This window comes from Lithobates pipiens, unplaced genomic scaffold (assembly GCF_037356315.1).
Source record: "Lithobates pipiens isolate NorthernLeopardFrog02 unplaced genomic scaffold, aLitPip1_a1.2 Scaffold_18, whole genome shotgun sequence".
NCBI classification, from domain to species: domain Eukaryota; kingdom Metazoa; phylum Chordata; class Amphibia; order Anura; family Ranidae; genus Lithobates; species Lithobates pipiens.
In genome coordinates, this window is record NW_027507758.1 from 551159513 (window position 1) to 551176529 (window position 17017).

The following is a 17017-nucleotide window of genomic DNA, read 5'->3' on the forward strand; positions in this document are numbered from 1 at the left end:
ATTGTTTAACCCATGCACTAGGATGGTCAGTCTGAAATCCAGGTGGTTAACAGTAAAGCCAAATTCTGGACTGTGGATGACAGTCATGGTTCCATAATGAGCACATGAATGTATCTATGCACTTATGACAACCACATTGACCATCTTGGTTGTTGAACATCTGAGCAGATATCTAATAGATTTTTTCCTGAAGACCAAATCCAGATTTTTATTTCATTTTTAATAGAGCGGGGAAGTTAGCATCTCTATGGTGTTTTTAAAAATTGCTTTTGTGTACCTCTTGGGGTGATTTCTCCCAACCATTTTTGTCAGGTCCTTGATATATGTTATTATTATTAAGTGCTATCAAGTTGATGTTGATTACTGGTACCGCATGGATAGTGTTTCTCCAGAATTGCCTGTTTTCTGTTTGAGTCTTTAAGTCTTTGCAAAGGCATGTTCATAATGTTTGTGATTGTATCCATACACCTTGTTGGTGGTCATTCTCGTCTTTTCCTGTTATGTCCTCAGGGAAACAAATTTGTATAACAAAATGGTGATTAAAAAGGAACTTATTGGTAATTTTAATCTTAAAATACAAGTCTGCTTAAGAGCAGTATGTTCCTGTAATGCCGCGTACACACGACGGACTTTTCGACGGACTAGGTCCGACGGTCTTCCCAACGGACTTTCGGAGGAGGTCCGACAGACTTTTGGCTGAGGTCCAACAGAATTCTGAACGAAATGGACTTTGCCACACACGACCCGACTAAGTCTGTTCGAAAGTCCATTCGTTTTGAATGTGATGACATAAACGGGACTAAACAAGGAAGTTCAATAGCCAGTAGCCAATAGCTGCCCTTGCATCGTATTTGGTCCATCAGACTAGCACACAAACGAACAGTTTTCCTGATTTTTAGTCCATCGGACTTGAGTCCATCAGATAGATTTGAAACATGTTTTATTTCTAGGTCCATCAGACTTTTGGGGAAAAAAAGTCCTCTGGAGCCCACACACGATCGAATTGTCCAATGGATTCCGGTCCGCCAGACCAAGTCTGCCGGAAAGTCCGATCGTGTGTACGCAGCATTAGGCCAACCATACACTGAGCGATTTTGTTTCCTGCAACCACAGGTTGCAGGAAAGGAAATTGCTCAATTCCTTAATTCCTCCATCAACACAGGTAGTGAAATTGAAAGGCTTCACTGCTGGGTTCCCTTACCAGGAATGGTGAAGGTAGCACCCGACAACCGGTCTGAAAATCGTCTGGGGTGCCGCCATCAGTCTAAATGGATTCCCAGCCTCTCTGAGACAGCAACTTTTAAGTATATGTAAATTCAGTCACTAAAATATAATCTTTAACATGGTAATATGATTTCAAAAGTCATTTTGCTGTCATTGTCAGCTTCAATTAAAATAATACCTAGTCATGAAGGTTCTTGTTCAGGCACTTCCCGACAATGCTGTGTAGGGATGAGCCGAACACCCCCCCTGGTTCGGTTCGCAGCTGAACATGCGAACAATGCAAAAAGTTTGTTTGAACACCGTTAAAGTCTATGGGACACGAACGTGAAAAATCAAAAGTGATAGTTTTAAAGGCTTATATGCAAGCTATTGCCATAAAAAGTGTTTGGGGACCTGGGTCCTGCCCCAGGGGACATGTATCAATGCAACAAAAAAAGTTTTAAAAAAATGGCCGTTTTTTTTCAGGAGCAGTGATTTTAATAATGCTTAAAGTGAAACAATAAAAATGAAATATTCATTTAAATATCATGCCTGGGGGGTGTCTATAGTATGCCTGTAAAGTGGCACAGTTTTCCCGTGTTTAGAACAATGCCACAGCAAAATGACATTTCTAAAGGAAAAAAGGTAATTTAAAACTGCTTGTGGCTGTAATGTATTGTCGGGTCTTCACAATATAGATGAAAATCATTGAGAAAAACAGCATGCCTCCCCCCCCCCCCCCCCAGCCCATTACCAGGCTCTTTGGGTCTGGCATGGATATTAAGAGGAACACCGCTCCCAATTTTTTTTTAAATGGCGCATGGGGGGCCCCCAGGCCCTATATAATCTGAGCAGAAATATAACTACTATACGGCCTGCAATATATACTGTGCAGAAAATTGGGCCTTAGGTGTTGGTGGTACCAGAATACTGTAAGTCCTCACAGTTACTTTTGGTGAGCGCAGGAACGGGCCCTGCTGTGAAATACTATATCAAAAATTGTAATTACATGCCCCTTGTTAAACAGGGGAAGAAAAATTGGGCCTTTGGTGGTGGTGCCACAACACAACAACCCCTCTGTACCACTGTAACCCTTCTAACCCCTCACAGATACTCTTTTTGGGTGCAGGAACAGGCCCTGCTGTGAAATATTAGATCAAAAAATTTAATTACACACCCCTGTTGTATATTTTGTTTTGATACACCACACTACACTGTATTGTGTACTGTGTACACCACCAGCAGTGTAGTAGCAACGGCACTATGGCTGCATTGCATTGTGTACTGTGTACAACACCAGAAAAGTAGTAGCAACTGTACTACAGCTGCACTGTATTGTGTACTGTGTACACCACCAGAAAGGTAGTAGCAACTGTACTACTGCTGCACTGTATTATGTACTTTGTACACCACCAGAAAAGTAGTAACAACTGTACTATGATTGCACTGTATTTTTGTGTACTGTGTACACCACCAGAAAAGGTAGTAACTGCACTATGGCTGCACTGTACACCACCAGAAAGGTATAATATATATATATATATATATATATATATATATATATATATATATATATATATATATATATATATATATATACTAGACTCTATATATATGTATGTATATATTAATACACCGCCTGAAGTATATTATAAATAGTACACCACGGAATGCACTGTAGATATAGGCTACACTGGATGCAGAGTGTGTATATATACATATATATATATATACTAGTCTGTCTATATACAGTGCCTTGCGAAAGTATTCGGCCCCCTTGAACTTTTCAACCTTTTGCCACATTTCAGGCTTCAAACATAAAGATATAAAATTTTTATTTTTTGTGAAGAATCACCAACAAGTGGGACACAATTGTGAAGTGGAACGAAATCTATTGGATTTTTGAAACTTTTTTAACTAATAAAAAATGAAAAGTGAGAAGTGCAAAATTATTCGGCCCCCTTGCATTAATACTTTGTAGAGCCACCTTTTGCTGCGATTACAGCTGCAAGTCGCTTGGGGTATGTCTCTATCAGTTTTGCACATCGAGAGACTGAAATTCTTGCCCATTCTTCCTTGCAAAACAGCTCAAGCTCAGTGAGGTTGGATGGAGAGCGTTTGTGAACAGCAGTTTTCAGCTCCTTCCACAGATTCTCGATTTGGATTCAGGTCTGGACTTTAACTTGGCCATTCTAACACCTGGATACGTTTATTTGTGAACCATTCCTTTGTAGATTTTGCTGTATGTTTGGGATCATTGTCTTGTTGGAAGATAAATCTCCGTCCCAGTTGCAGGTCTTTTGCAGACTCCAACAGGTTTTCATCCAGAATGGTCCTGTATTTGGCTGCATCCATCTTCCTCTCAATTTTAACCATCTTCCCTGTCCCTGCTGAAGAAAAGCAGGCCCAAACCATGATGCTGCCACCACCATGTTTGACAGTGGGGATGGTGTGTTGAGGGTGATGAGCTGTGTTGCTTGTACGCCAAACATATCATTTTGCATTGTGGGCAAAAAGTTCAATTTTGGTTTCATCTGACCAGAGCACCTTCTTCCACATGTTTGGTGTGTCTCCCAGGTAGCTTGTGGCAAACTTTAGACAAGACTTTTTATGGATATCTTTGAGAAATGGCTTTCTTCTTGCCACTCTTCCATAAAGGCCAGATTTGTGCAGTGTACGACTGATTGTTGTCCTATGGACAGACTCTCCCACCTCAGTTGTAGTTCTCTGCAGTTCATCCAGAGTGATCATGGGCATCTTGGCTGCATCTCTGATCAGTCTTCTCCTTGTCTGAGCTGAAAGTTTAGAGGGACGGCCAGGTCTTGGTAGATTTGCAGTGGTCTGATACTCCTTCCATTTCAAAATGATCGCTTGCACAGTGCTCCTTGGGATGTTTAAAGCTTGGGAAATCTTTTTGTATCCAAATCCAGCTTTAAACTTCTCCACAACAGTATTACGGACCTGCCTGGTGTGTTCCTTGGTCTTCATGATGCTCTCTGCGCTTCAACAGAACCCTGAGACTATCACAGAGCAGGTGTATGTATACAGAGACTTGATTACACACAGGTGGATTATATTTATCACCATCAGGCATTTAGGACAACATTGGATCATTCAGAGATCCTCGCTGAACTTCTGCAGTGAGTTTGCTGCACTAAAAAGTAAAGGGGCCAAATAATTTTGCACGCACCACTTTTCAGTTTTTTATTTGCTAAAAAAGTTTAAAATATCCAATGAATTTCGTTCCACTTCACAATTGTGTCCCACTTGTTGGTGATTCTTCACAAAAAATTAAAATTTTATATCTTTATGTTTGAAGCCTGAAATGTGGCAAAAGGTTGAAAAGTTCAAGGGGGCCGAATACTTTTGCAAGGCACTGTATATTTCAAATACACTGCCACTAACTGAATAACCTGCCTGCTTAATCTAAATCAAGCTACAGTATCTCTCCGTCCACACTACCAACACTACAAGCAGCCTTATATAGTGTGGGGTGTGGACTTAGTTTCTCTGAGCCATGATTGGCCAAAGGCAGGGTGCCTTTGGCCAATTATAGCTCTCTTAACAGAGGGTGCTGGGATTGGCGAAAGCATGCAGGTCAGGTGCATGCTTTGGCCAATCATCATACAGCAATGCACTGCGATCTCGCAGTGTATTATGGAGCGTTCTGCGGTGCTCAAATTTGCAGCGAACCCGGCATAATGTTCGTTCTTTGGCGAATGGCAAACACCTGATGTTCGAGTCAAACTTATGTTTGACCCGAGCAGCGGGCTTATCCCTAATGGTGTGTCCTTGTTTCCCAAGAAATGTTATGCAGCTATTGGTGAAGTACATGTAGACCAGAAGCAAATGTAAATAAGCTGCACAAGGTCAGCAGCACTGAGATACAACAAAAGAAAAAGGTTAAAAAATATTTGATTAAATTAAGAAAAAAATGGCAAATGTTTGACACATGATGCTCCAGTAAACCTTATATGGCCAGTCTACCATGCAGCTCTGGGGCCCTGGATGTAGTGTATTACCTTTTTTCCCAGGGATTGTATGTTTACTAACTACATACTGTAGTTTTGTCAAGGTAAAACAAGACACAGGACCACTGAGTTAAACTTAATTAATTAAACAGAATCTTCATCTTCAAAACCTAAAATTCACAGTTAATCCACAGGGAGATAAAACAATACTTTATAAATTTGTGGTCCGATTGGTTACAACTGGAAAAAAAAATCCTTCCCGATCCCCAAAGTGAATGGGGATTCCCCCAGATCGACATTCTACAGTAATTTCTGTGTTTGTGAGTGAGGGTTAGGTGCTCTTCTCTCCATCCACAACCCAATATTTGTTGTTACATTAATTGGCCCTTGTGTGTGTGTGTGTGCTTGTGTGATGGGGTAAGGACACTAGCATGTTAGTACAGGTACTGTACTCATTGCACTGGTTCAGGATCAAGGCCTGATTTACACTTATGCAAATTGCAGTTTGCATATTGCAGGTGCATTTTGCATTTTTCAATACAACTTTTTGATCCATTGAAGTCTATGGGACCAAAGACCAGAAAAAGTCATTGGCCCTTTCCATAAAATGCACAGATATGAACATAGGAGACCATGTTAAATGGACTGTAGTGTATTTTTGCAAAACTGAAAACGTCCAAAAAAATGCATAGGTGTGAACTGGGCCTCAAACAATTGCATTGTATGGTGATGCAAAATAGATACAGATTCTACCAGCTCCCCATTTCATCCTAGAGTCCCCCCCCCCCCCCCATCTGTAATAAATTGTTGATTATGAACAGGACACTAGTCCCAGAACAAACAGAACAATGCTGTATGGGGTAATTACTGAATGAAAAGCATAACCTTAAAATACTAATGTTCTCTTCCCTGACTTACTAGATCTCAGGCGGAAACGGTGCTTGGCCTAAATTTAATAAGCACAAACAAGAGGAAATGATTAATAGGTCTGTCTGCAGCTTAATTGGCTCCTGATACAGAGCAGGGTTGTGTAACAGGAGCAGATGCAGTGGCCTCGGTGCAGGACAAAGTCATAAAAATTACATGGGAATATGTCAAAACTGCTCTATAGCTAGTTTAGTGCAGAGTATGGGGATGGGCAAGAGCTGTACAATGCATTGTGTAGCTCTATCCGCATAGGAGTCGCTGATTAGGATGGGTCCTCTGTTTTGGCCTCAACCTTTTCCAAAAACGTCAGCCCTTCTAACACACCAAGTTGAGGTTACAAATTTACAATATTACAGGAAATCATTTAACCTTCTGCCAACCACACTATAGCCGAATGATGGCCAGTGCGGCCACACATTTCTGGGAGTGCGTCTGTTGAAGTCCTCCCAGAACCCCGCTCCCCCCAGGGGTGCGCATTGGGCATGCTGTGTGATTATGTCCTTCGAACACAGCTGATCACAGATCGAGGTAATGGGCCAATCACAGTGGCCTTTTACCATGTGATCAGCTGATCACATGTAAACATATGCTGGTTATCGCCATTTCCTTTTCTCATCACTGTCATTGTCTGAGGAAAGGAAAGCTGATAACCAGCTTTGCTGTGACAGGATACATTTACACTGATAGTCAGGGCACTAATCATCAGTGTCCTGATTATCAGTACAGCCCCAACAGTGCCCATCAACAGTGATAAGTGCAGTCTTATCACCGCACATCAGTGAAGCCTTGTCACCACACATCTATGAATAGTAAAAATTACTTATTTGCAAAATTTTATAACGGAAACAAAGAAAGTTTTTTTTAAAAAAAATGTTGGTCTTTTTTCGTTTAGCAAAATATAAAAACCCAGTGGTGATTAAATACCACCAAAAGAAAGCTCTATCTGTCTAAAAAAAAATGCTAAATATTTCATATCTGTACTGTGTTACATGACCACACAATTTGTCAATGAAAATGTGACGGCACTGAAAGCTAAAAATTGGCCTGATCAGGAAGGGGGTGAATGTGCCCAGTAGGCAAGTCGTTAAAGCAATACTTAGCCCTTGTACACACGGTCGGAGATTCCGTTGGAGTGTGTCCGATCGGAGCGTTTTGTCGGATAATCCAACTGTGTGTGGTCTGCATCGGACTGTTTCCGTCTGAATATCCGTCGGACCAACTTTTCCAACTTGCCGGAAATATTTTCCAACAAAATGCTCCGATCGGACATACTCCGATCATATGTAGAGAATTCCGATCAGACAAAGTGCCACGCATGCTCAGATCAAATTCCTAAACCAAAGTTATTGGCTACAAGCGTGAACATAGTCCCGTCGTAACGAAATAACGTAATCACGTCGGATTTTCTGACAACTTTGTCCGACCGTGTGTATACAACAGTTTCGGACAAAATCCGACGGATTTGGTTGTCGGAATCTCCGACCGTGTGTACAAGGGCATAGTATTCAATAGTAGTGCTATATCGAAAAAAACAGACCCAAAGCCAGGTAGTAAAGGCAAAGTTAATCTATTGTCACCCAATACAGTTGGTAACTAGGCAAGCATAAAATGGATTAAAAAAGGTAATAACACAATTTATCATACAAAATGGTTAACAGTAGGGACTAGGTTTAAGATGACATTTGGCATCCAGACCAGCATAAATAGTATTAAAGTAGTTCTGCACCTAAAATAAAAATATTAAAAGCCAGCAGCTACTATATAGCTGCTGACTTTTAATAAAATCACACTTACCTGTCCCAGGGTCCAGCGATGTCGGCGGCAGATGACGAGCGATCGCTCATCTCTCTGCTGCCCCCGCCGCCATCCTCTGTCAGGGAATCGGGAAGTGAAGCGTTGCGGCTTCACTGCCCGGTTCCCTACTGCGCATGCGCGAGTCGCGCTGCGCGTCTCTTCTGGTCCTGGGAACTGTGTGTTTCCCAGGACACAACGGGGGGCGGGGCGTCTGCGGGGGTCTGCGGCGGTCTGTCCCGGAAGTGGGTGCAGATACCTGGATTATCCAGGTAACTGCACCCCCTCCCCCCTGAAAGGTGCCGATTGTGGCACCGGAGGGGGGGGGGGATCAGATTAGCAGAACTTCCCCTTTAGGGTGGAGAACCGCTTTAAGGCCACCTCATGCAGCAGTGAGCAGTAGTAAAGTTTAATCGACTGAGATCCTGAATTATACTGCCACAGCACATTTATGGCAGCAATGCTAGTCCTAGACTGACACTGTGAAAAAAAAAAAGGGGATGATGGCGGAGGGCTCAGGGGAACAAAAGGGACTTAAAGTGGTATGGTACCTAAAAATGAAAGTTCATGTTATTAAAATCAACAGATAGCATACTTACCTAAACGAACCCTGAAAAAAAAATATATTATTTACTTACCTTTTATTTCTGATGTTTCAGCTGACTTCCGGGTTGTCCTCCCGTGGGAGTAGGCGTGGCTATCGTCCTCGCAATGGTCCCTGGGAAATTTCCCAAGAATCCATGGGGGACAATGAAAGTTTTTCTTTCCTTGTCACTGCTCTCACTGAGCATGTGCAAGATGGAGCGGAGCATGCTGGGAGCCAGATGTCATCATATACCAGGAAGTAAATGCCTGTGGGCTTCAGACGCCCACAGTTAAAATGGAAAACACCAGAGTAGGTTTTTATAAGTCATCCTGAGGAAAAGATTTGTCGCGCCGGGGGTCAAATAAACGCCGGACGTGGATGCCAATCGAAGGTAGCACTCGCCCACCAGTGAGACAGGTAAGAAAAAAATAAAAAAAGAGTGGAATCCCGCTTTAAGAATAATTATTACAGGAAGGACATTCCTTCTGAGATGTTCTTCCAGCTATTGTTGGGGCCTTATAAGAGCATTTCTTCACTTAACGACAGTCCCAGTTAGCCTGCATGCAGTATACGTATGGTATAGTCTCTAAAGCCGCGTACACACGGGCGGACTGTCTGTCCAACTTAGTCCGCCGAAACACATTTCAGCGGACAGTCCGCTCGTGTGTGGGCTTCAGCGGACTTTTTCAGCGTGCAGTCTGGCGGACTAAGTATTTCGGAATTTCCGTAATATTGTCCGTCCAACTTTGGTTTCAGCGGACAGTCCGCTCGTGAGTAGGCTAGTTGGACGGACTAAGTATGGCGCATGCTCAGAAAGGATTTACACGGCGAAAGGTTGCATTGCTGTGTATTGGACGTCCTATTTCTAGTCCCGTCGTACGTGCTGTACACGTCATCGCGCAAGCTTTCAACGGACTGTTTGTTCATCATGTGTGGTCAAGTCCGTTCATTCGAAAGTAGGACGGACTGTCCGTCGGATTGTCTGACGGACTAAGTTGGCCATACAGTCCGCCCGTGTGTACGCGGCTTTAATCTCTTGGTGCCAAGAAAAATTTCCCCGGGCAGTTTAATTAAAAATATCTCTCCACTCCTCCTACTGCACAGTGCATATTGGGATCTGCAGTGTCACCGTTATAGTGTAGCCATTATATGTCTGTCGTCTCAGACTACAACTCCCAGGAGTCTCAGCTCTCTGCATAGACATCTATGGGCTTGCTTGACTTTAACTCCCCTCCTGCTGGCCAGAGGAGAATGGTGCAGCATAACATCAGTATCTCAGTAGAGGGACAGAAGAGTAAAAGGCAATGTCCCCTTCATATTGTACCTGGCTACAAATGTACAGTACGTGTTTCTGCCTTTCCATCCTTCTCTATCACTCTCCATGTGTAGCACCCTGTTTAGGCAGGGTGGCTAAGTAAATTTAGTTTGCCAGGCAGTAGTTGCCCTGGTTAATTGTTAGTAGATCCACTGATTCCTCTCTAGTACCAGACTTGCTGCACCTTCTCTCTTCTGTCGCTAGGTGGCAGTATACTGGTGGCATTAGATGGACAAGGGCTTAGCAATGTCAGGTTATGAATGGGCCTATTTATTTGGGTGGAGTCAGATGATCAGGGTTCTGTGTTATGCTGTCCCGGGCTGCTAGGCCAGAATACTGAGGGACATCTGGCTGCTAGGCTGTCTGAGCACCTATCCAGAAGGAGGAGAAGCAGCACAGGGTTGGGACCGCAGGATTGGAGTCCAACCAAGAGTAACGGTTCTTCTCACCACCCGGGGATGATGAAGAAGTGGGAAAACTTCAGCAAGCAAGAGGGACCCAGCAAAGGTGACACTTGAGGAGCATCAGGGAGTGTCAAGCCAGGGACCTAGTGGGTCAGCAGGTGTGATGCTTGATGAATATCTGTGAGTGTCAAGCCAGGGACCCATCAGAGAAGCGGGGGTGATGCTTGAGGAAGATACAGAGTTTTGGAAGTGGAAGAGCTCAGGGGATCCAGTGGCGATTGGGTCAGAGAGTCTAGTGAGAGACTGGGAGCTCGGTGAGTGAAGACCTACAGTGAGAGACTGTAGAGTACAGGGAGAACTATTCTGTGTTGCCAATAGTTAAGTACAACTACCGTTAGTGACTGTTACAAGATTTGTTGCAATAGGAGACAGCGGTCCTACCTATACAGACGTGGTGTCTGGCTGGAGGCCTTCCACTGTATAGCTGTCTACCTATAGAAGTCTTGCAGTCTGCCAATTATCTGCCAAGTATCATTGCATCTACTTGAGGATGTCCTGGCCCTAACCCGCTCTCCCATAGTTCCGTTAAGAGACAATAAATCTCTTTAGCATTCAAAAATGTATGGCGCCTATCACTCCATCTTGCATCACGCCCACCATGCCTAGTGACGCACTCTACAAAGATGAATGTCAGCTATCCCCGACTCTAGAGGTCACCATTAGGCCTTTAAAATTACGGGACCTTGCTACACCTTTATATGATTTTCTTTTCTTTTTTTTTCTTTTACTTAAATTTTTTTATTGAAAAGAGATAAAAGCCAATGTCCAATGGGTTTTGTAAACAATGAGAACAGTACATATTGACTGCGAGCAGAGCCTGCAATACCACATTGGAGTTGGCTCTGCTCGCCGGTGTATCAGGCTGCAAACATATAGAATAGATAACCTTAGACCAGAAGGGACCTTCTAATGACAAGGTATAGCATATGCAAACTAGCCAGTAGTACAAAAAAAAATAAAAAATGAAGGGGACAAAGGTATCATAAGAAAGGTCACAGGTATAATTTGCAAATGGAGGCCTGACAGATCTCAGTCCCGAAGTGGATTATAAGTGATGGTATCATATGTTAGCGTAATTATAATCATCTGTGGGAGTAAGAGTAAAAATGACATGCTTCCTCCTGCCTGAAGACCTGAAGCTGTTGACCACTGTAACCCATAGACAGGAAGATTACCGGGCATTCCTACAGTGAAGATTTGTCCAGGATCCAGCTGCCTGCAGAACACGAGACATCCTTCATTAAAGGTTAATGATGTGACCAAAGCTGTAAGTAGTGACTTCCCTTCAGTCTGGCATGGAATTTAAGGGGGAACCATGCCATTTTTTTTCTTTTGGCATGGGGTTCCCCTCAAAATCCATACCAGACCAAATGGTCTGGTATGGTCTTGGGGGAGGGACCCCATGCAATTTATTTTCTTTTTTATTATTGGTGTGGGGTTCCATTTCAAGATCCATTCAAGACTCATGAATGGATGTCTGCTGAGGCTGCTGACATCACATCTAAGATGAAGGTGGTCTGGTACAGGGTCTCATTTTTTTTCTTGTGCGGTTTTTGAGTGTGAACATAAATATCTCATATGTTAATGACCAAAGTGGTTGTTCTTCACCATTACCAATATCTTCTCACATTTTATATTAACAGACAGGAAGAAAGGATTGGCAGCAGCATTCTTTCCGGTGGATGATAATCTTTCTATGGGAGAGACAGAACATACTATCTTCAATCAGACCATGGCACCAACGGGGCACAGTAACACGGAGATGGCACTGATCAGCAATATGCTGGCAGCATATTCTTTTATCACAGGTATATAGTACTCTACATTGTGGATAACTCTACTCCTTCCCTCTAAATAGATAGCCTTATGTCTGGATACAACTCATCTGGTGTCTGTCCCCAACAGTAGGTCAGTGGGCACTTACAGCATAGTCAGTTGAACCTCTCCTCCCAGAAACAGTTCTGTTAAAGTAGATTCAAACCTAAACCTTTTCATTAGAATGTAATATCATTTTTGTGGTTGATGTAAGTGTTAATGTCAGTTCAGAAGGTATTTTCTATCTTTTTTAAAGCTGTGTTCTGTATTCACAAATATATTCTATAAAAAATAGAAATAAAAATAAAGCGTTGTAAGTGCTTGTGCCTAAGCCCTTGTACACACGGTCGGTGATTCCGACGGAATGTGTCCTATCGGACCGTTTTGTCGGATAATCCAACTGTGTGTGGTCTCCATCGGACTGTTTCCGTCGGAATATTCGACGGACCAAGTTTTCCAACTTGTCTATAAAATATTCCGACAACATGCTCCGATCGGACATACTCCGATCATGTGTAGCCTATTCCGACGGACAAAGTGCCACACATGCTCAGAACAAAAATTCCTAGACCAAAGCTATTGGCTACTAGCCTGAACGTAGTCCCGTAACGAAATAACGCCATCACGTTATGTACAATTGGATTTTCCGACAACTTTGTCCGACCGTGTGTATGCAACAGTTTCGGACAAAATCCTGTGTACAAGGGCTAAGAACTTCCTACAGCAGAGCTCAGACTGGGTGGGGGAAAAGCAGAACAAGGAACCAGTATGTTGTGCTGCAGTGCAAGGAGCATGTTGATTAAAGCTGGGCCGAACACCCCCTAGTTTTGTGCCAGAACTCTCATGCATCACAAAAGTTTGGACCCAAGCCACAAACTCTATTAAAGGCTATGGGACCCGAACATAAAAAATCAAAAGTCCCCATTTTGAAGGCTTATATATAAATTATTGCCAATAAAAAGGGTATGGGGCCCATGTACTGCCTTGGAGGACATGTATCAATGCAAACATTTTTTTTTAAAAGATAGTTTCTAAAGGAGCAGTGATTTATATGATGCTTATAAAACAATAAAAATGCAAAAATTTCTTTAAATATAGTTCCGGGGGGTCCCCTTAGTCTGCCTGTAAAGTGGAGCATCTGTGCAGTGAATAGAAACTGCTTATTTTTTACTAAAGGAATTGTCAAAAACTGTACTCCTAGTCATTCATCAAAAAAGTGGCAAAAATAAGACAGGATGCAGTATTTGACAATTCCTCGTTTAAAAAAAAAAACAACAACAAAAAAAAAGTCTCCTGATGTAGATCCATCGTCAATCACAGCACCTGCTGCACTTCCCGTGACAAAGGTTGCTCCTTCGTCTCAGCTCAGCTCAAACTCAACTGCCTGTAAACAACCCCGTGCCACCCATGTCCCAAAGCATTAAGCCCCATGGGGCTTAAAATCCATACCAGCCCCAAAAGGCACCCACTCCGTCTTTGTTTTAAATTTTCTATTGCCGGCAAAATCTGCAATGTTTTTTCTTCATTCATCTGTCAGCGGGGAAGCCCACTGATGGCTGACGACTCATCTGTTGTTAAGGACGTGGCGGCCAGCTTCTCAGCTCTGCTCCTCAACAACCTATTAACTGTGCGCTTAGCCTAAACCACTCGCACATCCCTACTTGTAGAGTACTATATAAGAAGCAACAAAACAGGAGATGGAGGAAGCACAGATTCACAAAATAAATAAAGCAGAAGCAGCAAGATGCTTGCACTGCATGTCCTTATGTGCAGCTTCCTCTCCAGCAAGGAGAACATTGAGGAGCACAGTATAGACATCACCAAATCTCTGCTAATTCTCCTTATGAGACTTAGGCCAGCTATACACGGTTTGAATCCATGATTGGTTCAGCAAGACTCCGTGGTTGCAGGAAATACGCACCATGTATGGCAGACCTAATAATTAGAGCCTGAAGGACCTTGGATGATCTCACACTTCAGATACACAGCTGCTATATGAGGAAGAATTAAAGGCAAAAGTTTAGTGCTTGGGCACAGTTAACATTTACTAAGTCGGGGTACACGCAGGCATGTACTGGCCATTGAGACTACAGGGAGTTTCCCGGTGGGCCGATGGCTCAGTGGGCCGGTTTCAGTGACAAAGTAATGGCTGCACGGCTTGCCCTCAACTTCACGCAGTGATGTGAGAAAGATGAGAAAAATACAGAGGAGAATAAGCGAAATAATAAAAGAGGTTAGGGAGGACTCCTTATGTTTTGCTACTTATGTTTTTTTGCACAATTACGGATAGTTTTATATACTGTTTTTGTGCTTGTTTGCAAAATTAAAGGGGGCTGGTCTGGATGAAGTCCAGGGCCAAATTTTTGTCCCAGTCCAGCCCTGGGTACACGGGACGTTTTTACAACCTCTCCTGAACGATTTAACTTGACAGATAGTAACCCAAAGTAACCCATATTTAACCACTTAACAACCGCCCATTGCCGATTAACGGCATCAGGGCGGTTGTTTAACTCTAAGAGGCCGTTAATTAACGGCCTCCCAGAATTCTGCTCTCGCGCGCCCCCTGGGGCGCGCACACGAGAGCATCCGTGACCGCTGGGTCCAGTGGACCCGGCGCATCACGAATCACGGTAAACGGCCGCTCATCGCGGCCGTTTACCACGTGATCGCTCCGTCAAATGACGGAGTGATCACTTGTAAACAAGCCGGCGTCATGTTATGACGCCGGTTCCTCCCTCCCCCTCTCTGTACCGATCGGTACAGCGGAGGGGGAAGAGATCGGTGTCAGCAGCGATGTGGGCTGCATCTGCAGTGCCCACATCGCTGCTCACCGAAAATTAACCCCTCAAATCCCTGCAAATACTCTGCATTACTCTGCAATTCCCTGCAAATACTCTGCATTACTCTGCAATTCCCTGCAAATACTCTGCATTACTCTGCAATTCCCTGCAAATACTCTGCATTACTCTGCAATTCCCTGCAAATACTCTGCAATTCCCTGCAAATACTCTGCAATGCCCTGCAACACTCTGCAATGCCCTGCAACACTCTGCAATGCCCTGCAACACTCTGCATTGCCCTGCAACACTCTGCATTGCCCTGCAACACTCTGCATTGCCCTGCAACACTCCGCAATGCCCTGCAACACTCCGCAATGCCCTGCAACACTCTGCAATGCCCTGCAACACTCTGCAATGCCCTGCAACACTCCGCAATGCCCTGCAACACTCCGCAACGCTCTGCAATACCATGCAACACTCTGCAACACCCGCCAATACCCTGCAACACTCTGCAATGCTCTGCAACCCCCGCCGATACCCTGCAACACTCTGCAATGCTCTGCAACCCCCGCCGATACCCTGCAACACTCTGCAATGCTCTGCAACCCCCGCCGATACCCTGCAACACTCTGCAATGCTCTGCAACACCCGCCAATACCCTGCAACACTCTGCAATGCTCTGCAACACCCGCCAATACCCTGCAATGCTCTGCAACGCAGTACTCTGCAACACCATGCTCTGAGATACCCAGCCATAGTCGGTGATACCCTGCAATACCCAGCCATAGACATCTCCCGCCGCCCTCCGCCCTCCGGTGCTTCTACCGAATCGCTAATACGATCAAAGCCAGAATCTTTTTTTTTTTCAGGCTTCCCAGCTTAGAGGTGAGATGTGGGTCTTATTGACCCCACATCTCACTGTAAAGAGGACCTGTCATGCCATATTCCTATTACAAGGGATGTTTACATTCCTTGTAATAGGAATAAAAGTGATCAAAAAAATTATTTTTGGGGAAAAAAATGTCAAACTAAAATAAATAAAGTAAAATGAACAATAAAAAAAAATGTTTTTTTTAAAGCGCCCCTGTCCCCATGTGCTCGCATGCAGAAGCGAACGCATGCGTAAGTCCCGCCCACATATGAAAACGGTGTTCAAACCACACATGTGAGGTATCGCTGCGAACGTTAGAGCGAGAGAAATAATTCTAGCCCTAGACCTCCTCTGTAACTCAAAACATATAACCAGTAAAAAAAATGTAAATCGTCGCCTATGGGGATTTTTAAGTAGCGACGTTTGCCGCCATTCCACGAGCGTGTGCAATTTTGAAGAGTGACATATTAGGTATCTATTTACTCAGCGTAACTTCATCTTTCACAATATGCAAAAATTGGGCTAACTTTACTGTGTTTTTTTTTTTTTTAAGCACAAAACAGTTTTTTTTCCAAAAAAAAGCATTCGAAAAATTACTGCGCAAATACCGTGCGAGATAAAAAGTTGCAAAGACCACCATTGTATTCTCCAGGGTGTTTGCTAAAAAAACATATATAATGTTTTGGAGTTCTATGTAATTTTCTAGCAAATAAATTATGATTTTTACATGTAGGAGAGAAATGTCAGAATTGTCCTGGGTGCTCCAGAACACCTGATGGCGCTCCATGCATGTTGGGCCTCTGTATGTGGCCACGCTGTGTAAAAGTCTCACACATGTGGTATCACCATACTCGGGAGTAATAGAAGAATGTGTTTTGGGGTGTAATTTGTGGTATGCATATGCTGTGTGTGAGAAATAACCTGATAATATGACAATTTTGTGAAAAAAAAAAAAAAAAGTAAAAAGAATCTTGATTTTGCAAAGAATTGTGGGAAAAAATGACAACTTCAAAAAACTCATCATGCCTCTTACTAAATACCTTGGAATGTCTTCTTTCCAAAAAGGGGTCATTTGGGGGGTATTTGTACTTTTCTGGCATGTTAGGGTCTCAAGAATTGAAATAGGCCGTCAGTCCTTCAGGTGTGATCAATTTTCAGATATTGGCACCATAGCTTGTGGACTCTATAACTTTCACAAAGACCAAATAATATCCACCAATTTGTACTTATTTTTACCAAAGATATGTAGTAGTATAAATTTTGGCCAAAATTTATGAAGAAAAAATTACTAATC

The 17017-nt window shown here is 43.3% G+C and overlaps 1 protein-coding gene across 1 annotated transcript in view; it reads left to right on the forward strand.

Moving 5' to 3' along the window:
* The window catches only part of LOC143988950 (protein eva-1 homolog C-like), a 533910-nt gene that overhangs the window by 500258 nt on the left and 16635 nt on the right, over positions 1 to 17017 (forward strand). The window contains exon 7 of the mRNA XM_077488896.1: positions 11901 to 12065. Within this exon, the coding sequence (XP_077345022.1) occupies positions 11901 to 12065 (165 nt within the window). The remainder of the gene's footprint in view (positions 1 to 11900; positions 12066 to 17017) is intronic.